This window comes from Ranitomeya variabilis, chromosome 2 (genome assembly GCF_051348905.1).
Source record: "Ranitomeya variabilis isolate aRanVar5 chromosome 2, aRanVar5.hap1, whole genome shotgun sequence".
Taxonomy (NCBI): domain Eukaryota; kingdom Metazoa; phylum Chordata; class Amphibia; order Anura; family Dendrobatidae; genus Ranitomeya; species Ranitomeya variabilis.
In genome coordinates, this window is record NC_135233.1 from 256,600,612 (window position 1) to 256,617,610 (window position 16,999).

The following is a 16,999-nucleotide window of genomic DNA, read 5'->3' on the forward strand; positions in this document are numbered from 1 at the left end:
CATCCACAAACTTACAGGTTGGTGGTGAGATTTAATAAAACCCTCAAATCTATGCTAAAAAGGTGGTCGCCAAGGAAGGGAGGGATTGGCACGTTACTGCCCTATCTGATGTTCGCTATCCGCGAGGTACCGCAGGCGTCCACGGGGTTCTCTCCATTTGAGCTATTGTATGGCAGGCACCCGTGTGGACTACTGGACATAGCCAAGGAGACATGGGAACAGGAGCTCACTCCGCATGAGTGTCATCTAGCACGTGGCAAGCATGCAGGACCAGATTGTGGCAGTACGGCCCATGGTAAAGGAGCATCTGATGGATGCCCAGGCCACGCAGAGCCGCATGTATAATACAAGAGCCACCGACAGGACCTTTAAAGAAGGGGACCATGTGTTGGTACTAGTGCCTACCGCGGAGAGCAAGCTTATGGCCAAGTGGCAAGACATATAAGGGCAGCATGGTGGCTCAGTGGTTAGCACTTCAGCCTTGCAGCGCTGGAGTCCTGGGTTCAAACCCCACCAAGGACAACCTCTACAAGGAGTTTGTATGTTCTCTCCGTGTTTGCGTGGGTTTCCTCCGGGTTCTCTGGTTTCCTCCCACATTCCAAAGACATACTGATAGGGAATTTAGATTGTGAGCCCCAATGGGGACAGTGATGATAATGTGTGCAAACTGTAAAGCGCTGCGGAATATGTTAGCGCTATATAAAAATAAAGATTATTATTATTATATGGGGGAAGGTGGGAGAAGTAAATTATACAGTTCACCAGCCCGGTAGAAGAAAACCCAAACAGCTGTATCATGTCAACCTGTTGAAAGCGTGGAAGGATCGGGAATGATTGGTGAGGGGGTGACCCCGGTCATACCAGCAGGGGACCCTCTGTCACCGGCCGAGGCTGAGATAGAGGTAAAAATAGGAGACACTCTTGAAACAACAGCGTAAAGAGGTTAGGAAATTAGTCCAAGAGAATGCAGACGTATTCTGGGAATTACCTGTTCATACCTCCGTCATCCAGCATGACATTGTCACTGAGCCTCACGTAAGGGTAGGAATGAAACCCCGGGTGCCTGAGGCCTGGAGACAAGCCATTGCGAGTGAGGTGAGACAAATGCTCCAGCTGGGAGTAATTGAGGAATCCCGGAGTGACTGGGCTAGCCCTATTGTGCTAATCCTGAAGCCGGACGGGTCATTACGATTTTGTAATGATTTCTGAAAATTGAATGAGGTGTCAAAGTTTGACCTTTATCCAATGCCCCGGGTAGACGAGCTGATCGAGCTCCTGGGTCAGGCCCAGTACTTCACCACGCTCGATCAGACCAAGGGTTATTGGCAGGTGCCGCTTATAGAGTCGACCAAGGAAAAGACCGACTTCATAACACAGCAGGGTTTGGGTGTGTCGGTGAGAGTGGAGTTTTGCAGCGAGCCGAGCAGTTGGCTCTGCAAAAGCTCAGCCTGTGTGAGAGTAAGGCCGGGGTCACACTTGCGAGTGTGATACGAGAAACTCAACATCAATACCCACACTGCCGCCGTCACTTGGGACCGGAGTGTGCGGTTGCATAGAAATATATGAAGCTGAACGCTCCGGTCCCGAGTGCCGGTGGCAGTGCCGGGTATTGATGCAAGAAACTCGCATCACACTCGCAAGTGTGACCCCGGGCTAACACAGAGCCCAGCAGAGTGAACTCCTGGCACCCGCAGCGTGATACTGTGGTGCAGTCGCCCTCGGCAACAGGACGCATTTAGTCCAAAGATATACTGATAGGGAATCTAGATTGTGAGCCCCATCGGGGACAGTGATGATTTGTGCAAACTGTAAAGCGCTGCGGAATAGGTTAGCGCTATATAAAAATAAAGATTATTATTTATTATTATTGACGGTCTCGTTTCCCGGCTGCGATCCGGAGGATACCAAATGCTGTACACTGTGTGAGTTTTTGACATTAAACATGTTTTGCTGTGAACTTTCCCTGTGGTCACTGCCTGTCACACTGCTCTCACCCCACTGCACTACACCACAAAACCCAGATAGAGGCTGTATGATCAGATATTCTGGATTATAGGACAGGAATGGCTAGAGTCTCATTTCTGATCTTCAACTCCCGTGCAGGAAACAAGTGGCGGATTACTGGATTTTCAGAATATTGCCTGTTGGCTAAATACTAGAAATTGGCACAATCCTTTTAAATCTTGTTTGCTTTCAAATATAGTGAAAATAATTTTTTTTTTTATACAAAAATTTTATTTTGAATTTATGCTTTTATGTTATGTTCACATAGAAAACCAGTGACCTACAAATGCTAACTATATTAATCAGGCAGTGTCAGCGGATGAGCCTCTTAGGACCCTCGTATATCTGATCATATGGCAAAACCCTATTAATGACCATCTATGTGATAATAAGGGGGATCCCAGCTGGTGTTCTTGTTGTATTATATCCTCCCATGGTGCTGTGCACAGCAGCCTTCCGTTATTTGGGCGGACATATTGTGGTCTTCATCCTGAGCTACCTGGTTCATGAATAGAATTCCAGAAACAGATATGGGAGGTCAGTGAAGAGAGGGAGATATATATCATGTCCAGTACCGACTGATACTGGTGCCCTTCCTAGAGGTTTATTTTGCCCTTGTATGACAGGAAATTATCAGTTATTTCCATAGATTCTATTGAAAGGGGAAAAAGCCACCTCACCCTGATGTTTTCTAGAACTAATACATCACATATATTTGGCTGTGAATATTACATTTGCACTTAACCCTGTGATTCATTCACATGGAATAATTTTGTTATTATACTCCAGATCTGCACTCACTATTCTGCTGCTGCAGTCACTGTGACATACATTACATTACTTATCCTGTACTGATCCTCAGTTTCATCATGTATTATACTCCAGAGCTGCACTCACTATTCTGCTCGTGCTGTCACTGTGTACATACATTACATTACTTATCCTGTACTGATCCTGAGTTACATCCTGTATTATACCCCAGAGCTGCACTCACTATTCTGCTGGTGCAGTCACTGTGTACATACATTACTTATCCTGTACTAATCCTGAGTTACATCATGTATTATACTCCAGAGCTGCACTCACTATTCTGCTGCTGCAGTCACTGTGACATACATTACATTACTTATCCTGTACTGATCCTCAGTTTCATCATGTATTATACTCCAGAGCTGCACTCACTATTCTGCTCGTGCTGTCACTGTGTACATACATTACATTACTTATCCTGTACTGATCCTGAGTTACATCCTGTATTATACCCCAGAGCTGCACTCACTATTCTGCTGGTGCAGTCACTGTGTACATACATTACTTATCCTGTACTAATCCTGAGTTACATCATGTATTATACTCCAGAGCTGCACTCACTATTCTGCTGGTGCAGTCACTGAGTACATAGATTACATATCCTGATTTACATCCTGTATTATACCCCAGAGCTGCACTCACTATTCAGCTGGTGCAGTCACTGTGTACATACATTACATTACTGATCCTGAGTTACATCCTGTATTATACCCCAGAGCTGCACTCACTATTCAGCTGGTGCAGTCACTGTGTACATACATTACTTATCCTGAGTTACATCCTGTATTAATTCTCCAGAGCTGCACTCACTATTCTGCTGGTGCAGTCACTGTGTACATACATTACATTACTGATCCTGAGTTACATCCTGTATTATACCCCAGAGCTGCACTCACTATTCAGCTGGTGCAGTCACTGTGTACATACATTACTGATCCTGAGTTACATCCTGTATTATACCCCAGAGCTGCACTCACTATTCTGCTGGTGCAGTCACTGTGTACATACAGTACATTACTGATCCTGAGTTACATCCTGTATTATACCCCAGAGCTGCACTCACTATTCTGATGGTGCAGTCACTGTGTACATACATTACTTATCCTGTACTGATCCTGAGTTACATCCTGTATTAATTCTCCAGAGCTGCACTCACTACTCTGCTGGTGCAGTCAGTGTGTACATACAGTACATTACTGATCCTGAGTTACATCCTGTATTATACCCCAGAGCTGCACTCACTATTCTGCTACTTTATTTATGTGTCATGTACCTCTACTTGAAATCCCCTTGTTCCTGTACTCTTAATACACCGCAGCTTTGTGCTGTAATCTTCCGCACAGCCCATTACCTGTCAGTAACACACCAAAGCCACCGTCGCTTACAATCTTGCTGAATACACAGCTTTTATTTATTTTTAATTGACTCTACAGAAATGATTTCCTTTAATATCAGCGCTGTTAACCCCTTCCGTCCTGCACAACCTCCTGGTAATTGCTGCTCGTAGACTCATGTAACCTGCGATTTACTGCGCTAAACATTTTCATTGATCACGGCGACCAATCAGTGAGAGGAAGGAGAGACGGGATGAGGATAAGACGCAGGCAGCCGCCGCTCTCCTCTTCTATCGCCGCGGCTTTGTTTCTTTTCTTTCTTTTTTTCCTTTTCTTCCTGTTCTTATTTCGCAGGAGCTGTGACCTTCTTCCCTAATCGGTGATATTCTTTTAATCTGTAGAAAGAGAAGAAAACAAAGGTGGGGGAGGGAAAAAGTAAATTAGCGAAAGGTCGATGTCATTCATGTAAATCAATGGCAACGAGTTACAAGGTCAATTTTTTTGTTAATAAGTCAGGTAAGCGCTTTATTATGGATGCGGAGTCCTTTGGGGAGGGGGGTATTATTCTTCCAAAACGCCTTGGAGGACACAAAGGTGAATGCAGATCACAGTCAATTAATGGAGAGAAAGCCTTTTATGTAAATGCTGCGGGAACCCTATGAGACCTCATACAGGACCTGACAGGGTTAACCCTATCAGCGTGGTCATTCAGACCTGCAGTACAGCAGCTATAGAAAAAAATGCTGCAGAGGAAGAAGCTTTCAGAAATAGAAGAATTGTTAATAGTTTATCAATTCACAAAATGCAAAGTGAATGAAGAAAAGAGAGTGGTAAATCCCATCAGTATCTGGTGCCGCCTGTCGCCTTCATCATTTCTTCTAGGTCACTTGTACAGTCAGGGATTTTGTAGGATTAGAGTCGTGTGTATGAATAAACCATTTTACCAAACAGGTAGTTACACTGCATCAGCAAGGTGTCTCCCAGGCAAACACACTGGGGTTCATGACATGCTACTGGAGTAGCACCAGGAAATGGACAATGCTGAGGACCTGGAGACACAGTGGTCGGCCAAGGAAACTCGGCGCTGCTTGAGGACTTCATTATGTCTTTCATCTGCTGCATTATCATAAGGGTCCTAAAAGTCTAGGGCTGCCTTACAGCAAACAGGGATTTGGTCAGGATTTAATGATGTCCTGAATGTTCAGAAATCCCAGCAGATACTACCCCATTATGTAATACCAACAGGGAGGCATCGGAATGGCTCCAAACAACCCCAAGATCCAACTAATGTCATCAATAATGAGGAGTCCAGGAAGTGATGATCCGGCCCCACAGAGCCCCGATCTCACATCATCCAGTCTGCCTGGGATCACATGAAGAGACTGAAGGATCTGCACAAGCCTCATACACAGAAGATCTGTGGTCAGTTCTCCAAGATGTTTAGCAAAACCTTCTGCGGAGTTCCTTCATAACCTGTGTGCAAGTGAGGAGAAGAAGTGTTGGAGTCGATGGGCAGTCACCAGATAGTGATGATGGAGGTAATGGGCGGTCACTAGATACTGATGAAGGAGGCGACGGGCAGTCACCAGATACTGATGAAGGAGGTGACGGGCGGTCACCAGATACTGATGATGGAGGCGACAGACGGTCACCAGATACTGATGATGGAGGCGACAGGCGGTCACCAGATACTGATCATGGCGGCGACGGACGGTCACCAGATACTGATGATGGAGGCGACGGGCGGTCACCAGATACTGATGGGATTTAAATTTCTCTTTTGTTCAATCACTTTGCATTTTGTTAATTGTTTAATAGCTTATTGTAACACTTCTATATGTTGACGCTTCTAACTCTACAGCATTTATTCCACACCTGCCTAAAACTTTTGCACAGCACTATTATTATTGATACACCGGGGACAATGGGGCCGGATGCGATACACCAGGGACAATGGGGCTGGATGCGATACACCGGGGACAATGGGGCCGGACGTTATACTCCGACAGGCAATAGGGCTGGATGTTATACTCCGACAGGCAACAGGGCCGGATGCGATACACCAGGGACAATGGGGCTGGACGTTATACTCCGACAGGCAATAGGGCTGGATGTTATACACCAGGGACAATGGAGCCAGATGTTATACTCCGACAGGCAACCGGGTTGGATGCTATACACCAGGGACAATGGGGCCGGATGCGATACACCAGGGACAATGTGGCCGGATGTTATACACCGGGGACAATGGGGCCGGATGTGATACATCGGGGACAATGGGGCCGGATGCGATACACCGGGGACAATGGGGCTGGATGTGATACATCGGGGACAATGGGGCCGGATGCGATACATCGGGGACAATGGGGCCAGATGCGATACATCGGGGACAATGGGGCCGGATGTCATACACCGGGGACAATGGGGCCGGATGCGATACATTGGGGACAATGGGGCCGGATGCGATACATCGGCGACAATGGGGCCGGATGTCATACACCGGGGACAATGGGGCCGGATGCGATACATTGGGGACAATGGGGCCGGATGCGATACATCGGCGACAATGGGGCCGGATGCGATACATCGGGGACAATGGGGCCGGATGTCATACACCGGGGACAATGGGGCCGGATGCGATACATTGGGGACAATGGGGCCGGATGCGATACATCGGCGACAATGGGGCCAGACGTTATACTCCGACAGGCAATAGGGCTGGGTGGGATACACCAGGGGCAATTGGACCGGATGTTATACTCTGGGGCCGCACGTTATACACTGGGGGCAATGGGGCCGGATGTTATACTCGAGGCAGGGGACAGGGCTGGATGCTTTACACCAAGGACAATGATACCGGAAAAGAAACTGGAATTTAGTGATTAAGATGTGGGGCCCAGTACTTTTCTCCATATAGCACATATATGGGTGGTGTGGAGGTGGTGGTACAAATGTATTAGTAACTATTAACCTATGTATGGTGATAAATCGAGGTAAGTGTTTGGATCCATTCACCTCCGCGTGGAGGGCACTTTATAAAACACGTTAAAGGGGCTCTCTACCTCTATTAAAAGCCGTTTTAAGTTTGATTGTGGTCAGCTCTGTGTGATCCTGGAATTTTTGCAGTCACCAACAGGTAACTTTGCCTACTTTCAGCTGTTGATTAACTTGCTTCCTTCAATATCATGATTACTGGACCCCTTCATCATAAAACCCTCAGCTTTATTCTCGTCTACACATATATTGGACTACATTTGTCAAATCCATGTAATCGGCCTCATCTCCCCTAGAAACCAATAAGATGGCAGCTTTCATTTCTCATCTTGCTCTGTAAAACTCCGCTGTGATTGATTGCTAAGACCTACGAAATAACAAACCCAAATAATAGCAGCAACCAATCACAGCACAGGTAACAGAGCAAGGTAAGAAATGACAGCTGCCCTCTGACTGGTCGCTATGGGAGACGAGGCCTAGTAGAGGAGTTTGACACATGAAACCTAATGTATTGGAAACAGAATAAATGTGAAGGAGGGGGTCCGGTATGGACGAGACTGAAGGAGACAAGGCAGTGTTTTATACAGGAGCTACGGAAAGTGTTGGCACGGCTGCAGTGATTGATAAGACCTGGACATGTCGTCCTAACAACCAGTGAGGTAACTCCTAACCTGCGTCGGAAGAGTGAAAGCTTGAACCTGATTGGTTGTCATGTGTGACTACTCCAGGCTATCACCATCAGACTCATCCCATATCCTTGTTGCCTAGCAACCAGGATAACGCTTTAAGGCTAAGTGCACACGTTGCGGATTCCAATGCGGAATTTTCCGCAGCGGATTTGCTAAATCCGCAGTGAAAAACCGCTGCGGTTTTCACTGCGGATTTATCGCGGTTTCTTTTGCGGTTTCCTCTGTGGGTTTTCACCTGCAGATTTTTATTGGCCCAGGTGGAAACCCGCAGCGGAATCCGCAAAAAGAATTGACATGCTGCGGAAAATAAACCGCTGCGTTTCCGCGCGTTTTTTTCTGCAGCATGTGCACTGCGGATTTTGTTTCCCATAGGTTTACATTGTACTGTAAACTCATGGGAAACTGCTGCGGATCCGCAGCAAAATCCGCAGCGTGTGCACATACCCTAAATGGCAGCAGACGTACGCCCCCTCCAAAAAATGAATGGGCCTCACCTGACAGCATTAATCCTGATGAATCCAGACGCGTCACACGGCTCGTAATCTCCCTGCTTGTCCATGCTGCGGAGAGAAAGAGGAGTGTCAGTACCCCAGGTTGTCAGATCTGCAACTGACCCTAGGTTGTCAGGTCTGCAACTGACCCTGATGTAGGGACAGAGGTTGATCAAAGCAAAGCAAACAAAGCTGGCTACTCAAAATTCTGGGAAAGTCGGATAACAATGGCGTCCACATATAAAAGTAAGGTCCTTTAAGATGCCCCCTGCCCCTCTTTTCCCATCTCTATGTCCCTACCGTTCCCTACTCGCTGTTAATATCAAACTTACAATTACGGGGAGATTGAAACATGGGAATTGTAAAAGCGAACCGCCGGCGTGCCCTGCCAGCACTGCTCCTACCCCCATCATAGAAATTACCACCAAAAAAACCGCTCCCAGAACGATTTTACCTCCCCTGACGTGAAAGTAAAGTATGAAGGAAAGACACAGAAGAAAAGCGTCGCCTTTTATTTTTGCTCATTGAAGTGACTGTGCCCTGCTCTATAATTACATTACTTTATACCCACTGAGCGGAGGCATTTCCACCCGGCGCTGGTTGCAACGGCGCGCTCGTTCCCCCTGCATCCCGTTACGCTGTCATTCAAAAGCTTTCAAAGCAAAGATGCAAAAGTCATGAAGAAGAAAGGCAAAATGGTTGGAGCCGCAGCGAGTATAAAAGCCAGCTCTCCACTGATCGCGCTCGCTTTAGCGAGTTGTTGGTATTTTTTTTCTCCTCTTTTCACTTTATTCATCTAATCTCCCCGAGAGAGAGCGAAAGTGACATAATGAGAGGGGCTGGATTCGGATGCAGAAGCTGCTGATTTGGAAACAGATGGGAGGAGGGATGGGGTATGGTGGAGATAATATGAGAGCTCAGGTAAAATAAATACAGGTGGGGTATCGGCTTCAGGCAGCGCTGCCCTTACTCTTGGCAGGCCTGTCCAAAGATAATAAGGCCCTCGGGGATCGTGGCCGACTTGGTAGCTACACTGTTGCCTACACTGGCCCTATGCACAATCCGATCCTCTTGTGTCAAAATTGCCTTTTGCAATTTGGTAACGGCCACACTACTTTAGAGGTAAAACTGCGGTTTATCTGCTAAATTGTACAGGCATTAACAATCAGCTTGAATATTGTATTGACACATGTCAGTGTGGTTTTTGGCGGCCTCAGTATATGGCCAAACTCTAGTGTTATCAGGGCACGACTCCAGCAGCACAATACATGTCATGGGGCGGGGTCAGACTACACAGATTGACCCTTAGGTAGTCTGGAGCCGCCCCCCCCCCACAGATTTTATTGAGAGGAGCAGATAACTGCAAATCTGGGCGTTTTCTATACTGCAGCTTCCTGCAATGTAATGAGGCAATGATCAGAAGTGATGGTAGCACCCAGACAATTTCAGATGGGGTCTTACCTGACCAACTCCTCGTTATACAGAGACTGCGGTGACTCACGGCCCAGCACATAAACTTGCCCCTTCAGGACAGACACCTGCACTTTGCCTTCCACCTGCTCCTGAGATTTGGAGATACAGGTACGGACGAACTCGCACTCAGGGCTGTACCAGAAACCTGCAGAAATGAGACCAGGGCATTGATCAGGCCAGAGTGGTTACAGACACTAAGAGGACAGAGCAGGCAGCTTGGAAAATGGGGCATTTGCTCATGTGGCCTGGTGGTCCATTCATACAATGTGATGTACTAAGCACTACCACCATTTTCTGGAAAAAGAGCCATCTGTATAGAGTAATAAATCAGATCCAATTGTCCAGTAAGCTCAATAGTCCAGAATGGCACGCCGGATTTTGGGAATTTTACCAATACTAACTTTACGTAAATTGAGGGGTAGTGATTATTTTTTCTTTGTCATGAAATGTGAGCGCGGGTTATTTGCTGGAGATCGCTCCTGATAACTTCCCGTCTTTCATGCATGACTGCGCTGTGTGCTCTAATTATCGACGTCCGTGAACCGCAGGAGGAACCGCGGCGGTGACTTGAAACGTTTGGATGGTAATTCTAGAAAAGCCGGGATCTATAGGCAGTGTTGGGGCCGCACAGGATAACTCTGCTCCCTGCATGAAAGACGCCAGGCTGCGGCCTGACCCCGCGCCTTATCAGGGTCAGGAATCAGAGACCATATGGACGTGTGCGCTGGGAGCCGGCTCAGGTGAGCTCACCTTCCATAGCATTCTCCGAAGGTAACATTAGTCACAGGCAGAAGAAAGGACTTCAACTTTCCTTCCGGGAAAGGAATACCAGAGCACATCTGTCCCTAAATCTCCGGCCGTTCCCCTGGGCTATGCAGACGTCATCAACTAACCGTGCAACTGGAGCATTAACATTAAAGGGGCTTCATTTTTGTAAAAGGAAAAAGGCCTTAAAGAAGCACTCCTCCCAACCAAATTTGTATCCCATGAATATATAGCAATCATCCTATTATACAGCAACGTGCACTTACAATTGATCTTTTTGCTTTTCTACCCACTTAATTCTTCAGGTTTCCATTAGGTCTATGACATCACGTGATTAATAACTGACGAGCTGAATCCTTCTAAGCTCTATGTAGAAACAGGAGGACAATTTTCCCTGTATGAGTCATAAGTCACAGCAAAAGTCAATGGCAGGGGGAGGGAGCAATTGGGTCAGGAGGTGAATAGGGGAATGATTTCTGCAAGCACAAGACACTTCCTGTTTCTACATAGAGCAGACAAAAGAGAAGAATTTACTGGGTAGAAAGGCAAAATGGACAATTGTAAGTACACAGTGCAATATAATATGATAATTGCAGTGTATTGAAAGGATAAAACTTTGATGATAGTGCTTCTTTAAGAAGGCACATCCACCTTGCTTAGCTGTATCTTTCCTAGGGAATGCTGGGGGCGACAACCAGTATGGCCAAAATTCAAGCTCCCACAGGGCTTGTCACCTGTAGTACCAGTGGACAATGGCTGCCACTCAGCAATCTGGGCAATGCCACCTAGTGGCAGTCATAATGTTTAGGCCTGAAAAAGGATGGTTAATTTAACAGCAGGGGAGGACCATATGGTTTTCAGGAGGTTTTGTTTTATTTAAAGAGTCTGTACAACATATTCTTTTTATATAACTTGTTTGCTTATTTCAAGGAGCACCACGTCTGACCCTGGGTTGTGTAGGATATTTCAGATTCATTGATGTGAATTAGTCTCAGCTGCAGTACCACACACAACCTGTGGACAGGGGGGCATAGTTTTTGGAGAAAGCAGCCATGTTTTTCTGATCCTGTGTGACTTGTCTATGAAACTCAATTCATATCTGGCCAAACTGCTTTCTCATTTATTTTCACTTGATTTATTCATTTTGACAATATTGATCGAAATCAATAAGAAGAATAAATAAACAAATACAGCTTTTATTATTTTTTTCTCCTTCAAACCACCACATTTCTCATTGCTTCCATTCAGATTACCATTGCCATATTTGCAATATTCGCCGAACATAGTCGAACGCCATTGGAGTCAATGGGAGTACAGATGAGCAAATATGTTCGGAAATGATTATCAAACATAAATTCGGCACAAATATGGTATAAATATGACACGAATAAGGCACATTCAGATTTGGCGATCGTTATATTTGCTTATCTCTAATCATTTGACTATTGTGCCTGCTCTGGGAGTCGCTGTGAAACATCAACAGACTGAAGGTACATTCATATGTATCTCTGTATGCAGTGAGCGCCCCCTAGTGGTGGCAGCAGAATGTTGTCTTGTATCTCTGTATACAGGGACCTCCCCCTAGTGGTGGCTGCAGACAGAATCTTATCATGTATCTCTGTATACAGGGAGCTCCCCCTAGTGGTGGCTGCAGACAGAATCTTATCATGTATCTCTGTATACAGGGTGCTCCCCCTAATGGTGGCTGCAAAAAGGATCTTATGTATATCTGTACACAGGGAGCTCCCCCTAGTGGTGGCTGCAGATAGAACCTTATCATGTATCTCTGTACACAGGGAGCTCCCTCTACTGGTGGCTACAGACAGAATCTTATCATGCATCTCTGTATACAGGGAGCTCCCCCTAGTGGTGGCTGCAGGCAGAATCTTATCATGTATCTCTGTATACAGGGAGCTCCCCCTAGTGGTGGCTGCAGACAGGATCTTATGTATCTCTGTATACAGGGAGCTCCCCCTACTGGTGGCTACAGACAGAACCTTATCATGTATCTCTGTATACAAGTAGATCCCCCTACTGGTGGCTACAGACAGAACCTTATCATGTATCTCTGTATACAGGGAGCTCCCCCTACTGGTGGCTACAGACAGAACCTTATCATGTATCTCTGTATACAGGGAGCTCCCCCTACTGGTGGCTACAGACAGAACCTTATCATGTATCTCTGTATACAAGTAGCTCCTCCTAGTGGTAGCTGCAGGCAGAATCTTATCATGTATCTCTGTATACAGGGAGCTCCCCCTAGTGGTGGCTGCAGGCAGAATCTTATCATGTATCTCTGTATACAGGGAGCTCCCCCTAGTGGTGGCTGCAGGCAGAATCTTATCATGTATCTCTGTATACAGGTACCTCCCCCTAGTGGTGGCTGCAGACAGAATCTTATTATGTATCTCTGTATACAGGGAGCTCCCCCTAGTGGTGGCTGCAGGCAGAATCTTATCATGTATCTCTGTATACAGGGAGCTCCCCCTAGTGGTGGCTGCAGACAGAATCTTATCATTTATCTCTGCATACAGAGCGCTCCCCCTAGTGGTGGCTGCAGACAGAATCTTATTATGTATCTCTGTATGCAGGGAGCTCCCCCTAGTGGTGGCTGCAGACAGAATCTTATCATGTATCTCTGTATACAGGGAGCTCCCCCTAGTGGTGGCTGCAGACAGAATCTTATCATTTATCTCTGCATACAGAGCGCTCCCCCTAGTGGTGGCTGCAGACAGAATCTTATTATGTATCTCTGTATACAGGGAGCTCCCCCTAGTGGTGGCTGCAGGCAGAATCTTATCATGTATCTCTGCATACAGAGCGCTCCCCCTAGTGGTGGCTGCAGGCAGAATCTCACTTTGTTTCTCTATGGCAATGCATTTCTCAGTTTACCAACCAGATCTCCAACCAATATTATATTTATCATTGTGACATTTTAGATCACCTATATGTGCATCTTCACGTTGAGCTTTGTGTGAAGCTTTTCTTTAATCCCCATAGTCTGCATTGCTGGTGTGCAGAAATTACAAGGGGCGCTGCTCTACGATGTTATCACCCTATTATCGCGTCAGTGACACGGGTAACACGGGCGAGGCACGGGTCACCTACCATTGTAGACCTGCTCGGAGAACCTCAGCGACAGCCCCTGCTTGATCTTCCGCACCTCGCGGTCCATGGTGAACGTCTCGATGTCTAAGTGAGCGTGGTGCAGTATGGTTCCTGCTGGCGTCTCGTAGATACCTAGTCAGATGTTTTTCCCAGGCAGGGGGAGGGAGAGAGGAAAAAAAAAATAGAGAAAAAAAATAATAAAGACAAGGATACATGAAGCCCAAATTGCTGTCAAATGACACCATTAATGAGGCCCGTGACAGCAGAGCTGCAGACGGACTTCATTCACTCTCAGCTTGCAGCAAAGTGTGTGTGTCATTACTACCCCGCTGGGGGCAAAGACAGACCACTTCGCACCTTGTGGTGAAAATGTGTAGATTCCTCTTTTTTTGAAGAGGCTGAAATGACAGGTTTCAAGAACTGATCGCTTCACCGTCTCTAGCCCACCGGACTCCCGCAGAAAGGCTGTAATTAAAGCCAAGGAGAAGGAGAGGAGGCATGGAGGAGAAGGGCCTGAAATAACAGTTCTGTATGGACCCCCCTCCCCGCCTCCCCTCCCTTTATTCCCCTACTTCACTCTCACTTTCGGCCAAGCATAAGCGCTTAGGAAATAATACTATTTAAAACAGCCGTGATTGGAAGCAGCGCCGGCTCACGCCGTGATGGAGAGCGATACGCCAGGCAACAAAGCTGAAAGTATCTCCCTCTCAAGGATAACTGCTCATTTAGATAAGTGTCCGCCGGCTTTGGAAGGCAGCCGAGCGGAGTGACAGGTTAATTCTCCGCCTGTCAGAACAATGTTAAACTATGTTGGACACGAAGCCTGTAACTTGCTGGGTTCTGAGCCGCCAGCGCCGGTCTGGAGAGGCGGCAGGGAGGACGGTGGAAAACATAAGAAAGCCATCCGGGCCTGTGATCCAGCCTGATCGGGGCAGGACGTGTCATTTCCCCTTTCAAAAGGAGTTTAGGGACTCGCAGTTGTTTTTACTGAACTGCATGAATTTTCAGCCAAAAATCAGTTTTGCAATTGGGTTTAGTTAAAAATGTTGCATCGTTTTGCTTTTCCAGGCGCTTTGTTTCCCTGCACATTCATCTTTGATGTGGTCATAGATCAGCTGAGAGGAGCTCAGAAAAACAAACAGATAAAAGTAGAAACTGTCCCAGTGGGCCCTCAGAATGAGCTCGCTGACAGATTCTCGGGTAACTCACCAGCAGTAGACAGTGTAACACAGAGGCTATAGGAGGCAAACAGCGAGAAAGGTTTATTGAATAATAATACATTGAAAACAAATTGCAAAAATGATTTTTAGCCCCAAATATATATATACACTGTAGATAAAAAAAAAATAGTCTCCAAAGGCAGGAAATCCCTTAAGAGATCACTCTCTTTCTATATATTTAAAGTTGCCCCAGAGATGTCATACCCTACACTCTAGTTTTAAATAGATTGCACAAAATTCTAAAAACAATAGCTGCTTTATTCCTCAAACAGCGCCACCTCTGTCCACAGGTTGTGTCCTGTATTGCAGCTCAGCTCGGTTCCCTTGTCCTCATCGGCTCCTGCAGTGAGTGAGGCCAGAAAGCCATTCAGTACAGGCCCCTTTACCCTCTGGTGGCCGGAGCCTCATGTGACTTTCTCTGAAGGATGAGAGTCGCAGTGCAACACGGGCGACTGATGGTCTGCGCCATGGATGGGGTAACTGCAGCCCTGCCCGCTCGCCATGTGCCAGAGGTGCCACAGTCCATACCATAGAGACAGCCCAGCAGCTGGGGACCGTGGGGGCACAGCTCGGGTGTAACCCTCATCCTGAAAGTTTATAAGGCTACTTTCACACATCAGGTTTTCAGTGTCAGGCTAAATCCGGCGAATGTTGGAAAAACTGGATCCGGCGCAGATTGTGAAAAACTGATGCGACGGATCCGTTTTTTTGACGGATCTGGCTAGCCTATCTAGAGTATTGGATAACAAAAAAAATTGGAGCATGCTCAGTTTAAAAAAACGGATCAGGCCTCCGGATCCGCCTTTTTCCGTAACCGGTACCTTCCGGCTCCCATAGGCTTTCATTGTAGCAAACAGCCGGAGACAAAAAAGCGTTGCAATGGACATTTTTTCAAGAAACCGGAAGCGGCAGATTTGCCGGATCCGGCGAAAACCGGACAAAATGCAATGTCATCCGATGCAATCCAGTACTAATACAAGTCTATGGGAAAAAAACCTGATCCGGAGGCAACATTCACCTGATCTGGTTTTTTGAAAATTAGCTGGATTTAGCCTGACGGCAAAAACCTGATGTGTGAAAGTAGCCTTATGGACGGGAGTCGTCAAGAGGCAAACCAACCAAGTAATCTGCAGGCGAGCAGGGCGACATCTTCTCATTTCTACTGTCTCCAAAATTACTCCCTTTACAGTCCTGGAAATTCTGTGCAAAATGAAGTGCTGGTAATGGAGAGCGATGACAGGTCCGAGCATGAGGGAAGGGAGACAGCCGGGACCAGAGGCAGCATGCTGCTGAGCTGCATCTAATCCTAACCTGTGTGATACTGTCTGCTAAGCTGTGTATCTAATCCTATCCTGTGTGATACTATCTGCTGAGCTGTGTATCTAATCCTATCCTGTGTGATACCGTCTGCTGAGCCTTGTATCTAATCCTATCCTGTGTGATACTGTCTGCTGAGCTGCATCTAATCCTATCCTGTGTGATAATGTCTACTGAGCTGTGTATCTAATTCTATCCTGTGTGATACTGTCTGCTGAGCGGTGTATCTAATCCTATCCTGTATGATATGGTCTGCTGAGCTGTGTATCTAATCCTATCCTGAATGATATTGTCTGCTGAGCTGTGTATCTAATCCTATTCTGTGTGCTCCTGATCCATGTATATAAACACTGGGGTCTGTCTTGCTGACAGCCCGGATATTGTAGGGCCCCAGTACCCTGGAACATGTGCAGGTGTGGGGGCCCATGACCATTCCTGGCGCTGCCATCCACACCGCTTGCTGTTGTGTGATCGTCCCTCTCGGCAGCGGATGGTGGGGGTTCTTGTTTACATGTTTTCTCTGCTATGACATCTGTCAACAGTTAAAAGAAAGTGCGCTGAAGCCGCTGACAGCACTGGAGGCGCAGCCCCCCGCCAGCACGAGAGGATGGCGGCGAAGTGACACGGCCCCAGAACACGCGGCTGCCTCACCGCTGCACCCCGCAAACATGGCTGCGTGCGGGAACACGCCTGTCATATGTGTGATCAGAGCACAGTATCGCAGACAGTATCACACATCATGGGATTAGATACACGGCTCAGTAGACAGTATCACACAGGATAGGATTACATTC

The 16,999-nt window shown here is 46.9% G+C and overlaps 1 protein-coding gene across 2 annotated transcripts in view; it reads right to left on the reverse strand.

The window, feature by feature from the left end:
• Positions 1-4,195: 4,195 nt before the first annotated feature.
• The window catches only part of ASS1 (argininosuccinate synthase 1), a 62,308-nt gene continuing 49,504 nt past the window's right edge, over positions 4,196-16,999 (reverse strand). For both annotated transcript variants that reach the window (XM_077284738.1, XM_077284737.1), the window contains exons 13-16: positions 13,669-13,800; positions 9,784-9,940; positions 8,326-8,391; positions 4,196-4,543 (exon numbers count right to left, since the gene is read on the reverse strand). In XM_077284738.1, the coding sequence (XP_077140853.1) occupies positions 4,492-4,543; positions 8,326-8,391; positions 9,784-9,940; positions 13,669-13,800 (407 nt within the window). In that variant the 3' untranslated portion in view covers positions 4,196-4,491. The remainder of the gene's footprint in view (positions 4,544-8,325; positions 8,392-9,783; positions 9,941-13,668; positions 13,801-16,999) is intronic.